Source organism: Alligator mississippiensis, chromosome 3 (genome assembly GCF_030867095.1).
Source record: "Alligator mississippiensis isolate rAllMis1 chromosome 3, rAllMis1, whole genome shotgun sequence".
In the NCBI taxonomy this organism is placed as follows: Eukaryota; Metazoa; Chordata; order Crocodylia; family Alligatoridae; genus Alligator; species Alligator mississippiensis.
The window spans coordinates 193687628-193713977 of NC_081826.1; the positions used below are offsets into that span (position 1 = coordinate 193687628).

At 43.9% G+C, this 26350-nt stretch overlaps 1 protein-coding gene across 1 annotated transcript in view; it reads left to right on the forward strand.

Moving 5' to 3' along the window:
- Positions 1 to 26350, forward strand: part of ENTREP1 (endosomal transmembrane epsin interactor 1) — a 62355-nt gene that overhangs the window by 21581 nt on the left and 14424 nt on the right. Inside the window, exons 5-8 of the mRNA XM_059724778.1 lie at positions 2496 to 2603; positions 2749 to 2882; positions 9849 to 9978; positions 23070 to 23148. Coding sequence (XP_059580761.1) covers positions 2496 to 2603; positions 2749 to 2882; positions 9849 to 9978; positions 23070 to 23148 — 451 coding nt within the window. The remainder of the gene's footprint in view (positions 1 to 2495; positions 2604 to 2748; positions 2883 to 9848; positions 9979 to 23069; positions 23149 to 26350) is intronic.

Consider the following 26350-nt stretch of genomic DNA (forward strand, 5'->3'; position numbering starts at 1 on the left):
GCTGGCAGCACACCTACCAATGCAGCCCAGTATGCTGTTAGCCTTCTTGGCAACAAGGATACACTGCTGGCTCATATTCAGCTTGTTGCCCACTGTAACCCCCAGGTCCTTTTCTGCAGAGCTGCTGCCCAGCCAGTTAGCTCCCAGCCTTTACTGGTGCATGGGATTGTTCTGTCTTAAGCTCAGGCTTTGCACTTGTCCTTGTGGAACCTCATGAGATTCCTTTTGGTCCAGTCTTCCAATTTGTCTAGGTCACTCTGAATCCTAGCCCCAACCTCCAGCATATCCACTTGGCATCATCTGCAAACTTGCTGAGGGTGCACTCTATGCAATCTTCCAGATCTTTGATAAAGACATTGAACAAAACCAGCCCCAACATTGAATCCGGGGGCACTCCACTTGATACTGGCTGCCAACTAGACATTGAGCCATTGACTACTACCCTCTTAACCTGATGCTTCAGCCAGTTTTCTATCCACCTTACATTCCATTCACCCAACCCATACTTCCTTAGCTTGCCTGCAAGAGACCCTATCAAAAGCCTTGCTAAAAATCAAGGTATACCACATCCACTAATCTCCCCATGTCCACAGAGCCAGTCATCTTATCATAGAAGGCAATCAGGTTGGTCAAGCATAACTTGCCATTGGTGAATCAATGCTGACTATTCCTAATCACCTTCTTCTCCTCCAAGTGCTTAGAAATGCATGCCTTGAGGATCTGTTCCATGATTTTTCCAGGGACTGAGGTGAGGCTGACTGGTCTCTAGTTTCCTGGATCTTCCTTTTTTTCCCTGTCTTAAATATGGGCACTATGTTTGCCCTTTTCTAGTCATCTGGGACCTCTCCTGGTCGCCATGAGTTTTCAAAGATGATGGCCAGTGGGTCTGCTATCACATCAGCCAACTCCCTCAGCACCCTCAGGTGCATCCCATTGAGCCCCATGGACTTGTACACATCCAGCTTTTCTAGGTAGTCCCTAACCTGTTCTTTCAGAACTGAGGGCTGCTCACCTTCCCCCCCTCAAACTGTGTTACCTGGTGGAGTAGTCTGGGAGCTGATCTTGCCTGTGAAGACTGAGGTGAAAAAGGCATTGAGCCTTTTCAGACGTTTCTGCATCCTCTAACACAAGGTTGCCTCCCCCATTCAGTAAGGGACCCACATTTTCCCTGATCTGTCTCTTGTTACTGACATACTTGCAGAAACCCTTCTTGTTACCCTTCACATCCCTTGCTAGTTACAACTCCAACTGTGCTTTGGCCTTCCTGACTTCATCCCTGAATGTCTGAGCAATACTCTTATACTCCTCCCTAGTTGTTTGTCCAATCAGCCTTCTAGAAGTTTGTGGCCATTAGACCTAGTTATCCCTTGGGCAGCCCTGGTGAACAAGTGTTCTTCCAGGTCCTGATGCATCCCCCTTATAGACAGCCACCAAGTCCCCCCTGAGCCTTCTTTTTGCCAGGCTAAGGAGTTCCATGTCCCTCAGCCTCTCCTCATAAGGCTTGCTCTCTTGGCCTTTGATCATATGGGTGGCTCACCTTTGGACTCTCTCAAGCTTATCTACATCCCTTCTGGAGTGGGGGGGCCCAAAACTGGACATGGTACTCCAGCTGCGGCCTCACTAAGGCCAAGTAAAGTGGGAGGATGATGTCCCTGGTTTTGCTTGAGTTGCATCAGTGGATGCATGCCAGAATTTGGTTTGCTCTGCCAGCCATGGCATTGCATTGGGGGCTCATGTTCAATTTGTGGCCAATCAAGACCCCCAAGTCTCTTTCGGTCGCAGTGCTAGTGAGTGTAGCACTGCCGAGCTTATAAGTATGATGCTGGATTTTTCTCCCAAGGTGAAGTCAGGTTGATCCCATCTTTTCCCAGCAAAACATTTTCTCAGGTCCACTGGAGAGACACTTTTCAATAGAGTCTCTGTGTCCACACCCAGTTTTCAACTTGCAATCTTTATGCCAGCAGCTCAGCACATAAACTCCTGTGCCATAAATGAAAACCAGCACCTGCACCTTGACTTTTCTGTTTCAGTTGACTTTAGACAGTTTTGCAAGTGGTAAACTAGGTAAAACCTAGTTAAGGTATTTAGAATGCGATCCATTGTCATTTGTTCAGATTTGCTCAGGCCATCCTGGGTTACCAACAGCTATAACATCACAACAGCCAAGACAACATTCATTTGTAGCTGGACAAGTCCCTTGTATTCTTTATCATAATAATTCTATCACAGCTAGGTTTTCCACAGTGAGCAGGTGAGGAGAACCAGAACACCTGGCTTGGGAAGGTTTTGAGTCACTTTCCAGAAACCTGAAACCCTCCCTGATCTGGACTATATTTAATGGATCCTTGTTGGCCCATAGACATTAGCCATATTACAGGAATTGTCCAGCTGGAAGACTGAGTCAAATACAGATTTAAAAACTATCCTCATCTTGCTCTTTTTTGACATTTGCAGATGTTTTGATTTATAATTGTCATCAACTGTTTGTTCTTCAGAAAGTTCTTTTTGCTCTGTGCGCCTTGAATGCTCTGACCACCACAGTTTGCTTGGTAGCAGCTGCCCTGCGTTACCTTCAGATACTTTCAACAAGAAGATCATGCATAGTAAGTGAGTGAAAGGCATTGTCTAATAATTATAGTGATTGTGATGATGATAAACCAGCAATGTTGTCGATTTGGTGGTGGGTTTCTTTTTTTATTACACTGGTAAAGAGAAGCATTTTTATTAACAAAGATTGCATTTGATTAGGATGAATCTCAGGTATCTGCAGAGGAAGGTGAAGAACAACACCACGTTTCAGATCCTGAAGAGTTTGTTCCACCTGTGCCACCTCCGTCATATTTTGCAACATTTTATTCTTGCACGCCCAGAATGAATCGCAGGTAAAGATGTATCTTTTCTCTTTTGGTGTCTGTTCTGGATAGCTTCATGTCATTAAAATTTTTTTGTGCTATAACTCATAGTAAAGTATTACCATTTTCTTGAAAGGCTGGGTGGCTTAGGGAACAGTGAAGCTACTGTAATTCCAGTCTGGCCTGAGGGCATAATTTTGCAGTTTTTGCCTATGATCATACAGAAGCTTGCTTTAAAGTAAGAAAACTACTGTAATTTGGCATGACTGAGAGCTTCTGTGATGTTGTAAAGAGTATTAATTGAGCTAAGTCAGAGACAGAAGGGCAGATTCAACTGCTATGCAATGCTTCTAGAGCACAAAGAAATATTAAAACATCAGCCAGCATTGTGAACCATCCTCACTTGTCCCCCTGGTGCACAGAATGTGCCTGGGGAAAAGTGCCTTTGTGTTTCAGGACTGCCTTGCCTACCCATCATAGCTACTGAGACTGGCCTAAAGATTTTCCCTTGCTGCATAGCTAACCTCAGTGTGAGTAAGCACTGCTACAAAGCCATACTCAGGTTACTGGGTTCTCATTGGTGCTGTACTCACTGCACAATCACAGGTTACCAGATTGATGGAGAGCCGCACTCCGACTTTAGCATAACGTTCCTGACAAGTCAGGAGAGAGGGTGTTGTGTGTAAATGGATTTGAGGAACCCTTCCCTGCTATCTCCCCCCCCACCTCCCCCAGCAAGAGCCTGAGTAAAGCTTGCTATCAGCATATACTGTAAGATGCTTCTTAAAAATCAGAGTTGCAGGCCCTTTCCTAAGCTGCAGTAGGCACCAAATGAGCAGTTCTAAGAATCTGTCCTTTTCTCCTGAGCATAAAAAATTGTTTCAGTTTCAAGGGCTGTCAAATAGAAGTAAAGACTGTCCCTGTCCCAGAGTGTTTATAATCTGTAAATGTTGGGACTTCTCCAGGGATTCTTTGGATAGCAGTCTGCATGATCAGCAACTACGTAGCAACATATGACAGTCCAAGATGCTGAGTTTATCTTGTCATAGGATTCACCTGAGGTTCTACCTGATCACCATGAGGTTGTGCCTTCAGTGATCCTGCTGTGACTGCTTTCCTTTTCTAGATGCAATCTGACGCAGTCCAATTTAACCCTCTCTTTAGCATCTACTCATTTTTTTAAAATCCTGTTTCTCAGAGTTGAATCCAGCTAGTTGAAACTGTTTTGCTCAGGGGTGGGCAAAATGTGGCCCGCTAGGCCATTCTATCCAGCCCACGGGGCCCCTAAAAAATTTAGAAAATTAATATTTATCTGCCCCTAGCTGCCTGTCATGTGGCCCTCGATGGCTTGCCAAAACTCAGTAAGTGGCCTTCCACCCAAAATAATTGCCCACCCCTGGTTTAGCTTATTCCATTGTTTCAGGGAAAATGATATAGGTTGACTCCCAGACCCCCTAGTGACAGTGCACTAATCAAGGTTCTATAAAATGTCTCATCTAGTAAATGGTAATCTGGATCTCAAATTGCCATTTTGTGATGGTTTTGTGAATAAGAGACTGGACTAGGACATCTGAGAGCCTGGGCAAGGCAGCAAAACCCTAATAGTGAAAAGAGTTCTATGCAAGGGTAAAGTATACTTATGTGCTTCTCCAGGGAAGCATAATCACTGTATACCTCAGTTCCTCTTCGGTAAAAAGGATCATACTACTTTCCTCCTTTGTCTGATTTGTCATTTCAGGGGCTAAACTCTTCCTGGTGGGAATATTTCTTTGCAGACTTACAGCCTCTAACACAGTGTTACCCCCATTTTTGTTTGAGGTAGTACTATAGGTTTAACAATTAATTGATATCACAATTGTTAAAAACATTCAGAGATATTTTCTTTGAAGTGGTGATAAGGTATTTATACTGCAGAGAAAAATCCTCTTTGGATTGCTCTAATTTTACATTAGTTAAGTACTGCTGGAGTTGCTGTCTTTCATATGATGCATAGAAACAAGGCCTTGTGCCTCATAGCTGTGTGATGACCATACAGGAATAGGTCTGTTAGGTAGTCAGGCTTGATTCATTGAATTATGACAACAGATTAGGGCGGGACATAAATTAGCAGTTTCTTCCCCTGCCATTCAGTTGATTGCTCCTGAACAGAGTTTCACGTCTCTTAGCAAATTTAGAGTGACATTTTATTTTGATGTACATACAATAAAGGCTTTTGAAAGTAAAAATATTTTTATCACTGTTAATCTGTTTTAGAGATATTACATTAGGCTTGGGGCTATCAGAAAATGGGAATGTAATTTCATGAGTCACTGCCAAGAGGAGTTAGTGTGCAGTACATTAAAGGACCTGTTGTTCAGTTACAGTGCATTATGAGAGGGTGCTGAGTGTAGAAGTAGAAAGCAACAGACAGATTTAATTTCCTTTCTTGGCAGATTAGGAAATATGACTCACCCTTGTTTGGATCCATAGTGTCCAGCAGTGTGTGATTTTTAGACTTGATCCAACCTTTCCTTCTTTATTACCCTCTCCTTCCCCAGCCTGTGCATCTAATGCCAAGATTGGCAGTGACCTGCCTTTCTATGCTGGGATTCCAGTGGACTCATCTTCCAAAACCAGATCACCCCTCTACAAAAGGGAACAGCTCAGAAACTACATTAAAGGGATGGAAACACCATCTGTGAAGCACATTTGGGGAGCCTCCAAACCAGATACATCCCCAATAGAAAGGAAATGGGGCAGTGACCAAAATGCAGGCCAAGGACACATTTGGAAAAGGCACATATTCTTCTCCACCCTTTAAACTGCAGAGCCAAATCCACTCCTTATGAAGCCAGTGGATTTATTTGTTTGTTCATTCATGGTCTGTGCTATCCCTGAAGCCTTTTTAATTTGTTTTATTTAGTGTAGAGCACATACATACAGCAAACTAGTATTATGGATGCTCTATATTTCACTCCTACCTATAATCCTACTCCTTAAAAGTATGGAAATATAGTGATTAAGTAATTTTTCAAGATTACATAACAGCTTAGCTGATATAGATTTTATGGAAGCTTCTACAGGAAGAACACCCTGGAAAAGAAACAGTCAGGTGGTGGGATTTTTCTGCTGTGCATGAATTAGATGAATGGAGGGAGTTCATTTTGAGTAGTGAACTTCTTGTTCAAGGGCTAGAAACTCCATTGCCATTTGGCTTGAAACCTAAATTGGTGATTGAAGGCATTCTCCAAAATGATATATGTATGGTTGTTCATGCCTTGGGGCATGGAGACGTGCTAGATAACTTTACAAGGTCCATTCCAGAACTGTTTGCTATGATTCTATAAAACCCTATTTATTTAAACAGTACCATCATGTGTTGTTTTGTTTTTTTTTTAGCTGCTCTGTATCTTGCTGACTGCTGTTATTTTTATGGTTATTGGACATGGTATCATTAACAAAAAACTTGAAAGATTCTGTGAGGATGAAGTCCCAATGACATGGTTCAACTGAAGACATGGGGCATGTCCCTATGAGTGGGAATATGTGTTTCCTTGGGGACAAGTAGTGGTGCACACTTTGTGCTGCTGCTACTTGTCCCCAGGGAGCATCCGTACCATGCATGCTGTGGTGCACAGCAGGTTACCCTGGGTGGGGTAAGGGAGGCTGGGGCCAGCAGCCTTACCTGGGATCCTGGGGGCCTTCAGGAGCTGCAGCAGCAGCAATTCTGCAGCAGGGAGACTGGCTGGCACCCAGAGCATAGGTCCGACTGGCAAGTCTCTGTTTTTTGGCAATGCGCGCTGCCACACGGCCCTCTGCTTTTTTTTTTGTTGTGGGTTTTTTTGACCCTGGGATCTCCTGGTATCAACCCCCTCTCCCCCCCCCCCCCCCATGCTGCAAAGTAGCAGTGTGGAGAATGCCTGTATATGCGGTGTCTGGCACCACAGATGGGTCTGTAGCACCACATACCATACATCCGCACTCATCTGGATGTGCCCATGATGGCAGTAGTCTCAAGTGTGGCTTTGTATCTGTTGAACCTCTAGGCAGCAGGAGAGGAAGGGCTATAGAGTGGTGTCTTTCCTTCCATTGGTAGGGGAAGGAAAAGGAAACTCTTTGCTCTGACGCCCCAGGTAGCAACGAACAGTTCTACCATAGCCCTCAAGCAGTAGATTCTATTGACCATAAAACACCCTGCAAATGCTTTAAATTCTTTTTTCTCTACTCTCATCCATCCTCTTCACAGAAAGCTTTATACTGCCATGTTATTTGATGTTAGACTGTACCACAAAGGCACATCTTAATTGTCAATGTCCCCCACTTCTGATGCACTCACTTGGGTCAGTTTTGATGCCCCCAGAATTAAAACCTTGGGGGAATCCTCCTGACTGCAACTTTTTGGACCATAATGTAGTTGCTGGTAAAGGAGAATAGAAGGGATATAACTTATGTTCAGGAAATGGTTTTCTAGGCTAGGATCTAGCCCAGTGGGGCTCTTGAAGGGGCTGGAAATTTTGGGGTGGGGTGTGTGGGGGCAGGGCCCATCACTGAATTCTGGGGTATGCAACCCTGTTGGGGATGCATTTTGGTGGCAAGAAGGTGTGTGATGGCTGTGTTAATCCTTATGACTCTCTGAGCTGACAGCACTTCTCACTCCACCACTGCTAGATCTGCCCTGCAATATGTCCTCTGGTCCAGATCAAGCCCAGGGAGCCAAGTGAATTTGACATCCCTAACTTAGGTTAAAAATTAGTACGAATGACGCCTACAGTTCCTTACTTAGACTGATAGAAACTCCATGACTCACTACCATGTGAATTCCCCTCCCTAAAAATAGAATGGAAATTGAAAAATCACAAACAAGCTAACAAATTATCCATGATTCCTTGGAACTGCTTAAGAACTAAACAGGAAAAAATTTCCGATTTATGTTTTTCTATTCCATGCCTCCAAATAAGATGTTGCCTAATATAGAATCTTGGATACGATGGTAGAGGAACACCCTGGCTAGATCAGATTAAACTTATTTCAGAAAAGAATAAAACTGAAAAGTTCATTAAGGTGCATGGGATGCATGTTCCTATGGGGTGCATGCTCATTTGTCATAGCAGACATTTAAACAGAATTTTCCAGATTCTGTATACCTCTAGCAAACAGAAGTAATGAAAAAAATAATCCTGAGATGCTCACCTCCATAGTTCTCCAAAATGACAGTTTGTTACTTTTTGGGAGGAAAAACAGTCTGAACCTGGTTTCTGATTTTCTTTCTCCTTCTCCCAAGTTGCAAACAGGTGACTATGTTCCTCTGCCCTTCTCTGCAACACCCTTTAATCCATATCCCCTGCAGCCTCCTTTCAGCTTCTTCACAAACATTTCAAAAAGATATTTTGGTATTTTCATTTCCCTCATAGCCCTTGGACCTGAACAAGTTCCTTAAACTTAAGGAGAAAGGAGAAATGGGTCAAACATACAGCATGTTTCTCTGTAGTACATCAGCTAAAAATGGCCAAAGCTATGAAGCTGAGATTGTATTTGGACTGTCCCAAAGTCTGAGAATGTTTGGATTACCGGTTTTTGGTTTGGGATCAAACTCTCATATTAACATATCATCTATCCAATATAGTTTGAGGTAAGTGGGGCAGGATGAGTGGCCTTTTTTAATAATTATGTGCAATATAAAATATATATTTTCACAATCTGGAAATAGAAAATGTGAACTGTTGCTGAAAATTGGCTTAAAACTAAGGTTTCAGTATAGACTGCAAAACCCAGTATCTCTGCATCAAAGACTGGCCTCAGTGCTTTGCAGGAAACCATTACATTGGATGTCAGTTCCAATGTTTGTTTGTTCAAATGTTAAATTTGGTGGGATAATTACATGTAATCAGAACTGACATTTGCAACAACAGGCTCGACAGTCAGAAAATAGAGCTGCACTATTTTCTCCTGGCTTAGTTTTCTGTAAGAGAGGCATAGTGTGAGAAGAATTTATTGTACTTCAGGTTTCAGGGGACACGCATCAAAAACTGAACAATGAGATAACAATAAGATTTGTTAATCATATCTATATGTATCATTATTCACTGCAAACTCTCAAGGCCAATTGTTTCAAAAGGAGAGTTTAAGCTTAAAGGTCCCTGCTTTTATGTGCTTATATTTAGACATTAAAGGTATGAGCACATTTCTTTCTAAAAAAAATAAATGGGATTTCCATAACTCATACATACAGACAAAGGTGTCTGATTTTGGCTGCTTCTGTTTTCAGATGCCCAAGTCTAGAAGGTCACTTTGCTTACTTGGGACCCAAATGCTTATCCTTTTATGAACTAGATTCATTATTAAAGCCGAGGTGGATTTCCTGGGGTAAGTTTCTTCTTAGGCTGTTTTCAGAGTGCTGGTCAACATTCTGTTTGGGAAGACTCCCAGATCTTTTTCCCATTGAATACTGGTTCTCCATAAGTTCATTTACTTTTACTGCAGCAAACCCAGTGAAATTCTGTAGCTCAGTGTTACTTTCTGAAGGTAGAAAGCTACACTGGGCACATCTACACATGCATATTAATGCAACACTATAAACTCCGGTACTTATCGTGCTGGAGTTTATTGCTCCTGGGTGCCACGTTTACATGGGGTTGGGAAGGTCAGCCTGCTAGCCCAGGGCTGCTGTGACCCAGCTCAACATGTAACAGAGGGGCTGGCTGGAGTGCGAGGGTGTTCCAGTACAGGACTAGATGGCAGACAGCCCCTGCACCGAAGCACCCTTCAGCCCCAGCCAGCTGGGTCAGTGTCTAGTTTACACATGCACTGCTGCACATGAAAAAGCTCTGCAGCAGGATAGTCCTTGTGTTTACATGTATTAACCTGCTGTGGAGTTTATTAGTTTCCTGTGGCTTAATAGAGCCACACATGTAGACACTGAGACATGTACTGAGGAGCTAATTAGGTAACTCCACAGTAAATGTCTTGTGTAGATGCACCCACTGAATAGAAGAATAATACCAAGATTATTTTTTCTAGAATGCTCGGTTCTGATGTTATTCCATTGCCACATATTTATGGAGCTAGAATTAAAGGAGTTGAAGTATTCTGTCCTCTGGATCCACCTCCTCCATATGAAGCTGTGGTGAGCCAAATCAGTCGTGAGCAGGTACAGTCCATGGGATGCTGCTAACCTTTCTTTTTTACTGAATGGATAAAGTTGTACTTAAAGCTAGGACAATTGAAACTGTACATCTCATATTTATCTACGGAAGAAGGGATAGTACTTTTGTGAACAAAATCTTGTAATACTGAAAACTTTGCCATCAGAATCTATCCAATTAATTCTCACAGGTAATCAGAAATTCAGCAGGACAGAATTTAAAGGTATTCTTGCTTGGACTTTTAAGAAATTGTAGGAGATATATTTTTAAGAAGCCTAAAATAGCTTTCAGATAGATCATTCAAAAACATAAATCTGTTAGCATTTCACATCTTGTTCTATTCATTAGCAGGTTTCTATCACAGCCATTTTTATTTAGGTTAGATGTTAGGAAGAACCATCTAACCCAGTGGTTTTCAACTTTTTGGACTTGAAGCATTAGTTATTGAACTTTAGGCACCCCTCCATAACTTTTGTGATTTGAGTGGCACCCAATTTGAAAAATTAATTTAGTTATTACAGTGCTTACTTCCTTGCAGAGGGGCTGGACAGTAGGGGTGGGGGATCAGCCAGGAACAGACAAGCCTAAGCTTGCGTTTATCTACTTGTATTCTCACTCCTCACTTATTTCCTCACACCTCATGGCACCTTTCAAAGGCTCTGGTGGAAGCCCCTAGGGTACCCCATCACCTTGGTTGAGAATCACTGGTCTGACCATAAAGCTGGCTAAGCTGTGGAATAGATCACCTAGGGAGGATGTGGAATCTCTCATTTCATATTCACATTTGAGGTATATTTATGGTTTAATCTGCAAGCAGAGAGCAGGTTCCTGACTGGTGGTGCTACAAACACTGAGCGTGCATTTAGGCTGGAAAATAAGTAAGCCACTAAAGAAAAGCAAGAAAAGGAAAAGCTGGAAAGTACTAGTAGGCAACTGTCAATCCTCTGGATCAATGTGTACATGTAAGAAGTCTAGTCAGGCACCTGTTGAGTCTGCTTGTATGGAGTCCTGCGACTGTCACAGCAAGATCTTCCATGCATATGCTTAAAGCAAGAGTGTAGAGTGCATTATTCAAGCACTAAATGGTAATATAATTTTGATTGGAGCACAGAACTATGAGAAGTTCTCTCCAAGTTAGGGGAGAAACCACCTTTAGCTGTTTAGATGGAGCAGATTGCTTCTTCCCTCATGTGCCAACCCTGATCTGCCTGCTTATTCGCTTCTCCTACGCTAGCCCTCTCAAAGTCTTGCTCCACACAAGGTGGTGGGGAATTGTTTCCTTCTTGTAAATGAGAACAAATGAAATAGCTTAGAATGCTTTGACTGGTTCTGGCTACATCTGTCTAATACTCGACAAGGAAGGGGAATCTTTCTATTTTAAATGCAACAGCAGCAAATTCCTATGTGTCCAACAACCAGAATTCAGTCTGTATGCAAAAGCTCTGCCTACATTTGGTTCTGTGTACTTCTAAATCTTTATTACTTATCCTTACAACCCCTCTTCCCCTGTGAGGTTAAGAAGTATGAGTTTCTTATTTGTAAGTTAAAGCACAGAGATTAAGGTGCAGAATCTGAAAGATATTTAGGTGCCTATCTCCATCCCGGGGACTGAAATCTGAGAGGTAGACATCTAAAAATTTGGGGGGATCTGGAACTAAATGACCTGCCCAGGTTCACATAAGAGATATTGTGGTGAGATGCATATCAAATCTCAGTCTTCTACAGCTCAAGCAAGTGTTCTGACTACTAAGACATCTTTCCTTTTGGTGGCAAAAGAAGGACAGGCAGTGTATCTGGTATCACAGACTATAGTTAAAGTAAAAGGTAAAATTGGTGCATCTTATCAGATCAATTGTTTCACTAGCCTGGGGGATTCCAAGTCCCTTCTTATTTTAATGCCTTCCACTAGGACATTTTGAGAGGAAACCACATCACTGGGAGCATCTTGGCAGTGACTAAGTTTGTGATTTAAAGCCATTTGAAGAAAATGGACTCTCATTAACTCAAAGGATCTTGGATCAGACACACCATGAATAACTTACATTTCTGTTTTGTACATAACTTAATTATACTGGGCTGAACATCTTATGTATATCTTAAAAGTTAAAGGAAAAATAATATTAATCAAGAGCCTACTGTTATCATTATCAGGTTAGAAAGGCCTTGTTTTCAGCCTCCTAATCCCGAGTTAACTCTGTAGTGGAAAAATTGCAGGGGCTGGGACAAATTAGCCAGCCAGTGCTCTGAGAAGAGCTGAAAATGCTGCCAGCATTTGTCCTTTGCCTTGAGACTTCTGTTTGAAGTCCCTTCCTGGGACCCATGAGGGGAGTATGGAGTGTTTCCTACAGACATAAATTGGGTAAACCCAAACCAGGGAGAACATCAACTTCAGACCAACTGTTAAAGACAGCCAATTTTTAGAGAGAGAGCATAAGTGGGGACCAAAAAGAGGCATATATCTGCCAGGAACAAGGGAGTGAGCTGTCATATAGCCATACATCAGGAAGTTGGGCATATCCCATGGCAAACCCAGGCTGGATAGACAATAGGGAGATTGTACCAGCTATGCAGCAAGCTAATCCTGTGAGTGGAAGCAGAAGAAATGTGGGGTATACATGTGTCAGAATTCAGACCCCAAACCTCTGCATAAGTTATTTGTAACCTCCAGAATAGAATCAGATCAGATCCCACTGGCATCAGGACATGCAAATCAATGGGGAGACATGTGAGGGGTACAGGACCTCTGACTATCTGTAACCTGGTCAAATTTTGGCTGGCGCAGTCCAGTCAGGGGCTGGCAGACAAACAAGTATGGGCAAAAGGCACAGTAATAAGCTGCATTGCTCTGTCTGTAGCCGGAAACAATAAGGACACCAGATAAGGTACTGTAATTCTGACAGTGGCAATGTCACAGGGTATTCCTATTGATGTTTTACTCAAGAACAATGAAACAAAGATTTCAAATGCTAATTTGTCAAGGCCAGACCCAGTGGCCCAGTACATAAAATCACTACCTACTGTTACCAAGTAAACCAAGTCAATAATAATTGTGCCCGTGGTCAAAAATCCTTCTGGAAGCAGAGAACCTGCATCTGGGACTTAAAACTCTAATGAGAGAAGAGGAACAGGGATTGCTGAAGGGCACTGGCAAATTTGTGGCACCTAGTAAAGGTAGAAAAAAAATTCAGATGGGTTGAAAGCAATTTAGTGGGGGAAAGCAGAGAGAAGGGAGGGAAAATTTTCCAATTAATCTATTATTTCAGATTGGTCTTTCAAGATGTAATTGGATGTCAGAGAGAAAGAGGAGGAAGTCTAGCTCACTTCTTCTCCACAGGTGGGAAAGAAATTGGGCTGATCTGTGGTGCTATTCTGTAAGGGGCAACTCTGACCAGTCAGACATATTGGGATGATAAGTGAGAGTGGGGAGGAAATGGGATGGGACATCCATGAACTCTGCCCTAACTTGTTTCCCCCCTGACATAAGAAGGAAAGGGATTTGTGGATGGGAACTGCCCTGTAATGTTTTCATGAAATGGTATGTTTGTATGATTGTTGGTTAAAAGTGATTGTTACTACAAAAATCATGTATGCTCACTCTGTCTCATGGAAAACGCCCACGTTTCAACAGGTGGATGCGAGTGTTCCTGCCCCTGGGATTAACCCAGGCATTCAGATACTTTCCTGGGAAATAAGAGGGCTAGGAAGAGTGGTATACAAGGAGCTGGACTTTGTAGCCCAGTCCTCTATATATTCACTGTGGTTAGCCATGGGTTCTAGTATCTGTGCCTAGGATTTTTTAGTTCTTTTCTTAAGCCAGTGGTTGTGTAATATAAAATGCATAATGGGTCCTCTAAGTAAAATTGAGGACCCAGGACTCCTATCATCCAAGAGAGGGACTTAATCAGCATGCTTCCGGCTAATTTGGCAATGGCTTCAGGGATTGGAAGTCCTAACTCTTGAAGCTGTGCCACCGGGCTGACAGGAAGGCAGAATTCATCAAGCCAGGGAGCAAGGCCAAGAGGGAAACTATCTCCATTGGCAGAGCTTTGGGTGTTTACCTAGGAGCTGGGAGCCTGTCATCTGATCTTTGCACACAAGATTATTTCTTTTTTCTAGAAAACAGCAGGGTGTCTTGTTACACCCTAGTAGGTAAGGTATTCATGCTGATCTCCCACCACCCAAAGAAGTGCTCCAACTCCCATCTTCCCTTTTCTAGGAACTGGCCACGAATTTAACTTTTCATGCTTTAATGCATACAAATTTGTGGATGGCATCTTTCAGATCAATACTCTCTTTGATTTGGCTTTCAAATGAAACTAAAGGAAGACCCAGCAACCAACACTAAGACATTGTAGCACATAAATATACCTTTTCAGTTTCAAAAAGCTTTTCTCTTGTGACAGATACAGGGAAGGTTAATGGAGTCTTGAGAGCAATTGTATGTTTGCAAACAAGGACTAAAGCTCAGAAACTCCAGTATGGCTTTTGGGCATGTTCCAGCTTGCCTGGCTTGCCTCCCTTGCCAAGTTTGTTACAATGTTCCAGGGTATTTATGTAAGAAATAGCTCTTTACCATGCTGTCTGTCTGTCTTCTCATGGTTTCCTTCAAACAATGCACTGCTATTGTCATTTTTATGGGCACCTTTAATGTTTCTGAGGAATTATGCAAAAACCCAACAGTTTATCACATTCCTCATAGTTTAAAAAAAATCTTTCTTCAAGTGACTGTGTGGCAGGATTCAAAATGCAACAAAAAATATATCTTTATTGTTCCTTTCTAGATTAGTAAACAGTTCATCTGACCTGATAAACAAACATCCTTTTTATTTACTTTTTATTTACTTGTGCTCTAAGTTGTTCTTCCTGTGGAAAATTAGCATTGATTTCCAGCTCATCTGCCAGTTCTTTGGCATCAGTCAGGGATGTGACTGTGAATTCTGTGAATCCCTTGTCACAATGGTATTTTGCAGAAAATCCTTTGAGGCTTTGATGGATGCAGTTTGTTTTATATCCACTTCAACTTCTTAAAGCATTTTATTTGTGATGTTGACTTCATAAAGCATATCATGCCCTAGTGCCACACTGCACAGAAATGTACAGTTGTAGATCTTGTGAGCCATTGCTTTGAGTTTTGGTTCCTTGAGGTTTGAATTACTGGCAGGTGAAATTAAAATGTCATAGACTTCCAAAATGTGGTACCAAAATAGACAGTTTGTATAAACTCAGCTTTCTCATCTCGTTTCACTTAAAGATTTTGGAAACAAGTTATTCACATGTTGCCCATTGCATCCCAGTGCTTCAGGAAAGCCACACAAACCCCCTATCATTTCAACACTACAAAAGAGTACCAAACCAACCATTTGAAGCACATTGAAAAATACAACTTCATAGTGTTGAACAGTTACAAATGTCCAACTCGGGATCCTTAAAATTCTAGTTTATTAGGCAGATTGAAACACTGTAATCATAAACCTTGGGGCTGGTCCACACACACACATGCACACATGCACACACATACACACACACACAGTAGCAGGCTACAGAGTCAGGTATACCTATCCTACAAGCGCAGGAGTCTGTCGTTGAGGCTTCTTTCAGCGTGGTGTTATCTTCCAGAAGGGGGTCGCCGGCTGGTCCTTCTGGCTGGACAGGTCTGGTCGAGTTGGAGATCAAGAGGGAGCCACTGAGGGTCACTTTTCACTGCCTTTTATCTGTCCTTGGCAGACTTTGGTGACTCCCCAGTTTTCTGGTTTGCCCAATCCAGGGGTCATTGACCCTCGTGGGACTTCCCCCCTTCGGTGGCTACTGGACAGCATCTGTCAGCCCCAGGGGTCGTCCGCATGTATGTGCAGGTTTGGGAGTCCGTTGATGAATTTAGAATAGGGCTCTGGGAGTGGTCGATCTGGAGATATTCAGCCCAAAAGTTGGTCTCTGGTGTTGATTAAGTCAGGCCAGGGCTTCTAGCCCTTGATCAGTGAGGTATAGAGATTTCCTGGTTGTTACACTGTCTTCTATTGAGTTCAGCTTCCAGGTGATAATTGCTGCCTGCTTCCATGTTACACATTCAATCACTGATTCACTCACTCTTTCAGAGGCCAGCCTGATACAGGGAAGGGCAGTTTGATTCCTGCCTTTGTTAACAATGTTACAATGTATAACTTACTAAAACACATTTAGTTGAAAGTTGAAAGGTGAGGAGTATAAAATATAAGCTACAAATGCCATGGCACACAAATAGATAAAAATACCAAACTACAAGGGGAGATACAAAATGCACACACACAAATTTTAAAATACAATTCCTTATCTTAAAGTGAAAGAGAGAGGAAGGAAGAAAAGGTAGAAAAAGAGAAACATATCCAAAGAGGGGAGAGCAAATGCAGTCAAGAGGAAAAGGGGGCTTTCTGCTACATTAGAGGAAAAGGGGGCTTTCTGCTACAATAGAAGGATGAAGCATGAAGGACAATATTTAAAGAATGTGATTAGACTGGAACAAAATATGCTCTCTTGCTAAGGCCCTGAATTCTTTTCTGAATTCCACTATTTGTCCTTCATATTCACCCCACTATTATAGCCTTGACCTCTCAATTTACTGAGTGAGCTTCCCATTTCCTTTAATTGTTCAAGGGGTGCTTTTGTTATTCTAGCATTGTAGAATTTATCTTGTTAAAAAATCCAGCAAAGTGTTCTTTGATCACAAAGCTGCCTTCTCTTGCCTTAGTTGCTTCTGTAGAAACAAATTAACCATCACTGCCATTTCCCTTTAGTTACTAATGTCTTGAATGCAATCATGTTTAATAGAGCAATACTTGGCAGCCTTCAAGGTAGAAATAATTTCTTTTTTGATCATCCTCTGGATTGAATGATTTTGTTTTGAATACCTCTGCCCAGATAATAATCATGAATTTTGTTCAAGGCAGTTCATAGGAAATGCTTTTTCATTGTAAGGTTGTATTTTCCAAGACACTTCACAAATTTAAAAATATTCCATTAAGGGAAGAATAGAGCTTGCTGTTGGGACCTTGCAGGAAAATGTCTTCTGTTCATTCAGCTGATCAAATCAAAAAGTCTTTCCAAAATAGTTTGCTGCTATTTTATTGGAGAATTAATTTGCAATTTATCACTAATGCAATCTTACTTCTGTCTAATATCCAAGTTTCTCCACTAGTGATGGCTATTCTTATGAGCTCCTGGTTTTCCACGATTTACTAGTATCCATTTTATGTTTTTCCAGTCTCAAACACCATTGCTGGCTAAAGCAAAATGTCTTGACTTAATAAACTTGCAGAAGAATCAGCTGAAGAGAAATAGGGAAACTAGGCACATTTTAAAGAGTCTCCATGTGAAAATTGGCATGAAAAATGAAAAGCTGAGAATTTTTTTCTGTTACTATCCAAAGGTAGGAAAATTCTTAGTTTATTTGAACTGGTCCAGCATTCACAAACAAAAGAAAAATGTTGTCACTGATGATTGACCATATAGCAGGATCTTTCAGAGCATTGATGCTCAGAATTTTCGTGTCTGAAGATTTCTCAATATTCTTTGGCCAACTGTGCAATTTCATCAAGTTGTTATTGGTCAAAGGCATAGATGATGCTGCCTCACTAGTATTCTGTCATATCAATCAGAACTTAACTTCTTAATAAGACACATGGAATTTTGATTGGATGATGAATATGCAGAAATAGGAAACTGAAAAATCAATTAGAGGACAAATGCTTAATTCCAGAAATCCTTGACAAGAACAAGAGGTTTAGTCTGGCTCAAGGATAGGTGACATTGGGTGCATCTACATGTGCAATTAACGTGGAGCAACAAACTCCTAGTGCATGTCATGCCAGAGTTTATTGCTCCTGGGCACAATGTTTGAACTTGCGACCGGAATTGCAGCACATTGAGCTGGGTTGGAGCAGCCCCAACTGGCAGGGGGATCTGGGGATTAGCCTGCCAGCCTGGGGCTGCTCTGACCCAGTTCATCATGCTGAAGAGTGACTGGTTGGGGCATGACGGTGCTCTAGTGTGGGGCTAGCCAGTAGGCAGCCTCTGCATTGAAGCACCTCATGTCCCAGCCAGCCAGGTCAGGATCTACATGCACATTGCTGCACACAAAAAAAACTCTGCAGCAGGACAGTACTTGTATTTACAAGTACTATCCTGCTGTGAAGTTTATTAGTTTCCTGGAGCCTAATAGGGCCACATGTGTAGATGCAGGGACGTTTACTGCTGAGTTAATTAGGCAACTTCCCAATACACGTTTCGTGAAGATGCGCCTGCTGAGAAGACTGTTGATGCTTCCCTGTTGTCCCAGGGGGATGGAAACAAGGACACAGGAGACCCCTTCCATGCAGGACCCAGGACAGAGACAGCCCATCCCTGCAAGAAAAGCCCTGAAGACAGGGTGAACTTACCTATTTCAGGCCAGGAAGAATCGGGTGAGCTGCACTGGGACAGAGCGTCTGCGTGGTTCATAAGTTGTGTTTATTTCTGGTTAAAAGTAGCACAGGCAGATGATGTCACCTCAGGATGCCGCCTGCCTGAAATAAAAGCCAGTGGCAAGAAGACAGCTGGGGAAGCACAGCAGGGAGGAGGTGGCAAAAGTTCTTTCCATGCCGGGCATGGACTGTGCTGGTGGCCATCAAGGGACCCAGGGATGGACCTATTGGAGGGGTCCACAACAAAGTGAAGGAGTGAGGATGGCATTAAGGGACTGCAGGAGCCACAGATGCCGGACCTGTGAGTGGGGGACAGGCCAAGGCCCTACCCCCCTTGTCCTTTCTGTTAATTTCTGTTTATTTCCTTCTTTTCTTTTCCTTTCATGGATTGCCTAGAGGGACCCTGAGGCAAGGGTCAGAGCCACAGGCAACACTCTGGGGTTAGGAGCAGCCGGGGTAGCACGGCAGGAAGCTGAGCAATAAAGAAAGACCTGGCTGAAGAGCAGGGGTGGCTTAGCATCCTGAAGAGACATAGGGATGGGAGAGGTCATTAGGAGCACAGCCGATGAGAAGAGAGCAGGAGTCAACACTGGAGGGTGAGCCAACCGACCATCAAGTGGCCATCCTAGAGGCTGGCCCATGACTGGGGTGTAGGGGAGGTGGAGCCCCACCAATACCCACCAGAAAGTGCAACCGACGCACGAGGGACCACAGGAGGGGACCCCACCACTGAAAGGAAGATTGAAGTCGTGGTAGGTGAGTTTCTTGGTTTCCCTCAGGGAGAACGTGAGCCCACGCTGAGACCACAGGAACAAATGCAGCAGCCAATCCCAGGTGCACATTCCAAGGTGGCATGAGAGCACCTCCTCAAGACCAGATGGGCATACCTGTAAACCTTTAAATGGCTTAGTGGCTTTCTGCTTTTTCTGTGGCATGAGAATCAAGAACAAGGTAGGCAATCTGGTTGCAGGTGATTGAGAATAAATCATCTTGTTGTGTATGTTGGAAAGTCCTCCTGTGTCCTCCTGCATGGGGATAAGGTGAGTCACGCACAAGGCAAGGATGAATTATCAAAGGCAGTTCTGCAACATTGCTCATTTGCCAGTTTAAACAAAAAAAACAGTTATTGCTGATGAATAATAAATGTTTTGTGCTTACAAATTGGCTTTGTTGTCATTAAATTCTCACTAGGGTCAGAAGCTGCCTTTTTTTTCTTAAAGCCAGCAGCTTTTGAAAGCAGGTCAGACAAATATATATCTGCAATGGTTTAGATATAGTTGATAATGCAGGGGCAGGCAATTATTTTGGACAAAGGGCCACTTACCAAGTTTTGGCAAGCCGTTGAGGGATACAAGGGTAGCCCCACCCCTCAACAGGTGCCCTGCCCCCTGGTTGCCATATTGGGAATGGAAGTCCCCCCTCACTCCTGACCTTTACCACCGGAAGTCCCTTCCCTTGCCCCCAAAGAAGTATTCCTTTCAGCAAGGGTTTTCCATCTTGGAACCAGAAAAATACCAAATTATATTCTAAAAATCAAACATCTGCTGCAACATTCATTAATTTGATTTTAAAAAATATTTTTGTCCTGATTTACATGTGTTTATGTAGTGTACATAGAGGTGATTGTATAATAGCTTAAAATAAAGTCTGAGTCTTATAGATTGTGGGGGGAGGGGGCATGGATGGGTGGGTATAGGTTTGTGAGGGACTGTGGGTATGTGGGTATATAGGAGAAGGGTGTGGGTGTGGTTTGTGGTGGGGTGGATAAACATGAGTGTGGGTGTATGTGGGGTGGGGGAGCATGTGTGTGTTGATATTTGGTGTGTTGTGGGGGTGAGTATATGGTTTGTGGAGGCTATGAGTGTGTGGGGGGAGGGTGGCTGGGGAGGGTTGTGTCATATGTAGAGGGAGAGGGTTTACCCACAGCGCCCCCCACCCCCCGTGGCAAGCAGAGCCCCCACCAGTGCTCCTGCCAGCCTGAGCTCTGTGTTCCTGCTGCTCCTGGCCCTGGGGCACTGACACAGTCCCATGCTCCCACTTGCAGCCACTTCCCCTCCATCTGCCACCACTGCCCTTCTGCCACTTCCTTGTCCCTCCCCCACCACTCAACACTTCAGCACCGCATCCCAGCTGCACCACCAAGACTGCAGGATGCAGCAGGAGCTGGACCCGTTTAGCCAGCACCACATGGAGCCAGCTGAGAATTGCAGGGGCCAGGCCAGTTCCTGCTGAGTCCTGCAGCCTGGTGCTGCAGCCGGGAACCACCTGGTGCTGAAGTGGTGGGCGGAGGGCAGAGGGGGGTGGTAGCAGCAGCAGGCAAATGACTGCGGCAGGCAGGGGGAGTGGGAGTGAGCGGGCTTGTGGAGCAGTGACAACTGGGCAACAGTGCAGGGCTGCGCCGGGGCCAGTGTCGGCGGGGCCCAGAGAGGGGTGGTGGGAGTGTGGGGTGCGGGCCAGCAGGGCCTCTTTGGAGCTGGGCTGGGCTGGGCTGGGCTGTGCTAGCAGGGGCAGGGGGAGCTAGCCTAGCCCCAGAGCTGCTGCCAGCCTGGGGTCCATGCTCCTGCTGCCCTGCTCTGGGCCCCTGTTGGCGCTGGCTCCAGTACTGGCACAGGCCCCACACTGCTGCTCAGCTATCGCTGCACTCTGTTTGTCCATTTACTGCTCCTCTCTACCCCTCCCTCCCCGTCCCCCACCTGCTGCTCTAGCACCATGAGGTTCTCGGCTGCAGTGCCGGGACCGCAGCAGCCAGTCTGACCCTGAGGTTTGGGGCGATCACCCATGGTCCTCCCCTGCCTCCCCCCCACAACTTCTTATCTGGTGGAGGGAGGCAGGAACAGCCACAGTGTCCCAGGCCAGAAGCCTCTGTTAGGCACGGGCTTCTGGCTCGGCAGGGGGAGTGGGGGGGGCTGAGGGGAAGGGGTCTGGCGGGCCTTGCTGCCATGGCTGGGTCCTGCTGCCAGCCTTCCCGGGTCTTACTGCCACTGCCTCCTATCATCTTTGACAGGCAGTCAGGGGCAGATAAATATTAATTTTCAAAAATCTATAGGGGCCCCATGGGCCAGATATAATGGCCTGGTGGGCCAGATTTGGCCCATGGGCTGCACTTTGCCTTCCCCTGTGATAATGGAACAGAACCAACAATTAAATTACTTCTTAGAATCCCTTTTCTATTATTCTGTGTCAGTCATGGTGCTCTAAGTTCCCTTCATTTTACAATGTAGCAGAGAACACATCTTTCTGTTGCTTTGTTTCTAAATTAATTTAAGTCTGTGGCTATTTGTGGTGATCCATTAATCTGGTGCTGGCAATGCCCCAGACTAATGCAAGGATGTGCCTTGTGGAAAAGTGAATTAATCTTTCACTGTTAGGCACTAATGACTGAATGTGAGCACTAATGGCACTTTTACCACATTTACACATAGCTGTGTAGATGTGTGTGGACGTTTGGTTCCCCAGGGACAAGTAGTGGCAGCTGATGCTTGTCCCCAGGAATGCCTATGCCATGTGCGCTTTGGCAAGCGGCAAGTTACCCTGGGTGGGGCAGGGGAGGCTGGGGCCAGCACTGGGCTGACCCCAGGAGCCTTACCTGGGGTCTTGGGGGCCTCTCAGGACTGCAGCAGCAGCAATTCTGCCACACAGAGCCTGGTCAAAAAAAAACCCGCGGAAAAAAAAAAGCGGGCAGCGTGTGTAGCTCAAAACAGGAGCTGAGTCTCCCAGAGTCATGCTCTGGCTGCCAGCCAGGCTCTGCGTAGCAGCATCGTTACTACTGCAGCCCATGTGTAAATGTGGCAAAAGTGTCATTAGTGCTCACATCCAGTCATTAGTACCTAACAGTGAAAGATTAATTTACTTCTTCACAAGGCACATCCTTGCATTAGTCTGGGGCATTGCCAGCACCAAATTAATGCATTGCCACAGACAGCCCACAGACTTAAATTAACTTAGAAACAGCATGCCCTTGCAGTGTGGAGAACATCTAAATGTGCGGTATGTGACACCGCAGACCTGTTTGTAGTACCACATGCCTCATGGCCGTGCTCATCTGGATGCGGCCATAGTAAGCAACAGCAGGCCTAAGAGTCCTAGACTACCCTTTGCTCATGCATACAAAGTACAGCAGAAACAACTGATGCTAGCTGGAAAGGGGCAAATATGTGGACAGGAATGTCAGTCCTATTGCAGGTTCCTACTTATTGTGTGTGGAAGGGGGTTTGTGAGGAGGAGGGACAGTTCCGCAGTGGGAATGGGGATTCTTTTCCCTGAAGATATGTGGGTTTAGCAGGTCAGATAACACAGCTTCACTGTTTCCCCTTAACTTCTCAAATAGGATAGTGTTTTAAGAGAGCTTTACAAAGTATGGTTTCAGTTTTCCTAAGCCCTTTCCCACAAGTATGTTCCTTAGAGAGTGCAATCTGCTCCTCAAATGGTCAGTATAATATTGCTGGCTGACCTCAACAATTGATGCTATTTGTAGAAATTTAACAGTACGTACATGGTTGTTTTATAAAGGATTGCTACACATTGTTAAAAGCTGCTGTGTTTCACCTTAGAGGTAGAGTCTACAATTCCTGAATGTAAGTGTTTGTAAAGTGCTAAGGGAAGCTTTCAAAGGAAAATTACTATTATTATCAGTGATTCTTACTACTGCTGATCTTGTATGGCAGGAAGGTGCATTCCAAATCCCTGATGGGTCTGAAGCTGTTGCTGTTCCTCCGGAACTGAATGATACACAGACCTCTCAAGGTAACCAAAGAAGAGCTTTTCTAACGAATCAAAATGATCCAAACCAAAGACTTGAATACCAAAACTAGATTAACAGTGAGAGCATTTATCACCATTTAGTTGTTGCTAGACTCAGTGATGGAGTGACAGAGCAGTGTAGCAAGGAAGTGCCAGAGGTGCCCTAATTTGCATCATGGGAAGTCTCTATAGTGTTTAAATATTGCTATGGTATATAGCTCACCAGAGCACAATATCATTATTCCCTTTACCTAAATCCAGTGTCAGCAAGGGATCTGCCTCAATTGGTGCAACCAATGGGTTTCAACCTTACTTTCCTAATCATCATTAATCATGGTTTATTCTGGTGTATATTAACAGTTAAACTAAGTTGTGCTCCTTTCCAACAGTCATTCATCATTAAGTAATTTTTCTTTAACCTGCCACTATTATGCACATCATAGTGGGTGTGTCTACACATGCAATTAGTGTACATGAATAAACTCTGGAGCTTATTCTTCCTGAGTTTTTGCTCCCAGGCACACCACTTGCAGGGCAGAGCTGCTAGCACCAGGTGGGTTCTATGGGAGGGGCCACAGCCGTTCTGCCCAGCTTCGCGGGGCCCACTAAAGCGCAGGGCCCAGGGTGGTCACCCTGATTTGCCATACCTTAGGGACGGCCCTAACTGTAACACAGATCTCTTTTCTGCAATTAGATGGACCTGTGTTGCAAATTGGTCCCAAGACATGGTAGCAAGGATTGTGCAAAAGGGCTCCTAGATTATATGAATGTGTAGCCATGTGTAGCTGTGGACAAAGTACAGAGGCCAATCCAGCCTGTGCCCTGCCTTTGCGGGGATTCCAGGGGCTTGACGTGGTATTAAGGGGGCCCTGCACAGGTTGATTTGCTCTGGGCCCCACACCCACCTAGGGTTGGCCCTGGTTACAGTGTTGGATGTTTAAAAACCCCCAAACATCTGCCATAGGAGCTGACTTGTACCGTCCCAGTTAGAGCTGCTGAAAGCAGTAGAAAACCCTGATCAATAGGTTCTGTTTGTTCTCCAAGCAAAATATGTGTTTTACTTGTTTAAAAAGCTAAACTGGAACAGTGGGGTTAAGGAAACAGTAGAAGTTTTGAGAGAGATTAAATCTGCAGCAAAAAGTGAAACCTTACCCGGTTTGCAAATGTGAAAGTTCAATGGAAAAAGAAAGCTAACTCTTCAAAATGATAGAGGTTGTGTAGAAAAAGTTTCTTGGAAGTGATGAAAAAAATGTTGACTCCCATGAAACCATACTTCAGTGGGCTAATTATTTTTCTCAGACTTTCTCATAATCTATCAGTCTATCTGAAACCTCTGAAAATAATAACTTTGTTTTGTCTAAGGTCATGCTGGCCTACAGTGAGATGACCAGAGATAAATGGAAAAGAATGGTAGTGAACACATGAGGTTAAATATTGGAGTCTTTACACAGGCAAGCTGCTTTTGTTTCTCCTGGGCATTTTGCCCAGGTACAAACTAAGAAAGGACCTCTAGATTTGGCTGCATAACTAGCAATCCAAGTGATGACAAAAGAATGCAGGAAAGCTATATATGAAGCAATTGGGTTATATTACATGAAAGTTTAACCTGTATTAGGCCTGGAAAATCTGCCCAAAAGAAGCTGTAATCAATTTGTTGTTTCTATTTAAAATCCAGTTTGTAACCCTGCATTATCAAATGCATTGCTTGGTCACTGCAATGATTTGCAAAGAACCATTTAAACTTCAGAATGAATGTGAGCTTAGTATTACAAGTGCCATGTTAAAGCAACATGCAACTTCTACATGCAAGTGCCAGGGTTTCTAAGGCAGTTGAGTTAAAAGGATATTGTGAACCTTTCCTTCCCACATTGTTGTACAAGAAGCAAGGTGTCATACAATGAAGAAATTTGCTAGCTTGGTTAAGAACTTGATGTGAAATGATTTCATGTGCATTGACAGAGGCAGAAAAATCCATATAGGTCTGGCTGGTTCACAGTGTTTGCTTCCATTGGGGTTTCATGGCAAGGAAAAGGTCCGAGTGATTCAGAGATTTCCCAGTTCAAGGCAGTCACCAGCAAGTCTGTGATCCTTCAGCAAGAACTATGGAGAGAGCATAGGATGGGAAGCCCCACCTACCTTCGCACAGTGGGTGACAATAAGATCATGCAGCAAGAATCCCAGTGCCAGCTAAGATGTATTGTCCCACAGAACCCAAGGTTGCTGTCATCAGAGTATCCCAGGGTTACGCATTGCTTGCAGTGGAAGCAGACTCCAGCCCTTTATTGTTAGCTAATAGTACTGGGCACTTTCCCTACATCCTCATGTATTGCACAATCCTAGAAGCAAACTTACCTCTAACATCATCCCGCTTTTAGCTGCTGCAATCTGTTTATATCAACATTTGGACTGATGAAAGTTTTTGTACAGCTATTTATTGTAAGGTCATAAGACCAAATTACTCTGTTTTCTTGCATACCACACACATCTTTCCCTACCTCATCCCCCCCACCCACCCCAAAGTGGGATTGAGTATATTTAGACCACAAGTTGAATCGTTCTGCTTTTATTTCCTCTCTACTGGTCACCTCTACATGTCACCCTATGTTTCCATAGCGACGTGGTATGTCGCCGTATGACGTGCTACAGTGATGTAATGATCACATGAGTCTACATGTGATAGCAGCTAATTCACTGTAGCAGCACGCTCTCCCATTCTAGTGTGCCACTACAGCAAAGTAGCGGCTTAAACTAACCATGTGCCGCACACACAGTGCGGTACAGATGGTTACTGCACCGTGCTTTAGTACTTCCAAAAGGTTGGAAGTACTAAGGCACGGCACAGTAACAAAGTTGCCGTAGGGCAATGTGTAGACACACCCACAGTGTAGCAGCTGTAATATTATTATTCAGACAGCTGAGAGAGTCAATTGATTTTTCCACTCCACAGGTGTTAATGACTTTGTATCCTTGTTAATGGTCTTGAAGTTCCACTGATCAAGTTAACCTTTCTTAGGACAGTTTTTCTGTCTGCTAGCTGTTCCTGGTGTCCACCTATTTCACAGCCTAAGCAGGAAAAGGAGAGTGAATCAGTTGAAGATTAGGCTCTGTCCCTGCTCTATGCATCCATCACTCTGGAAGCCTTCATTTTGCCTTTCAAAATCAAGGGGCATATTATGTTCCAGGAGCACATTATATGCAAGAAGAT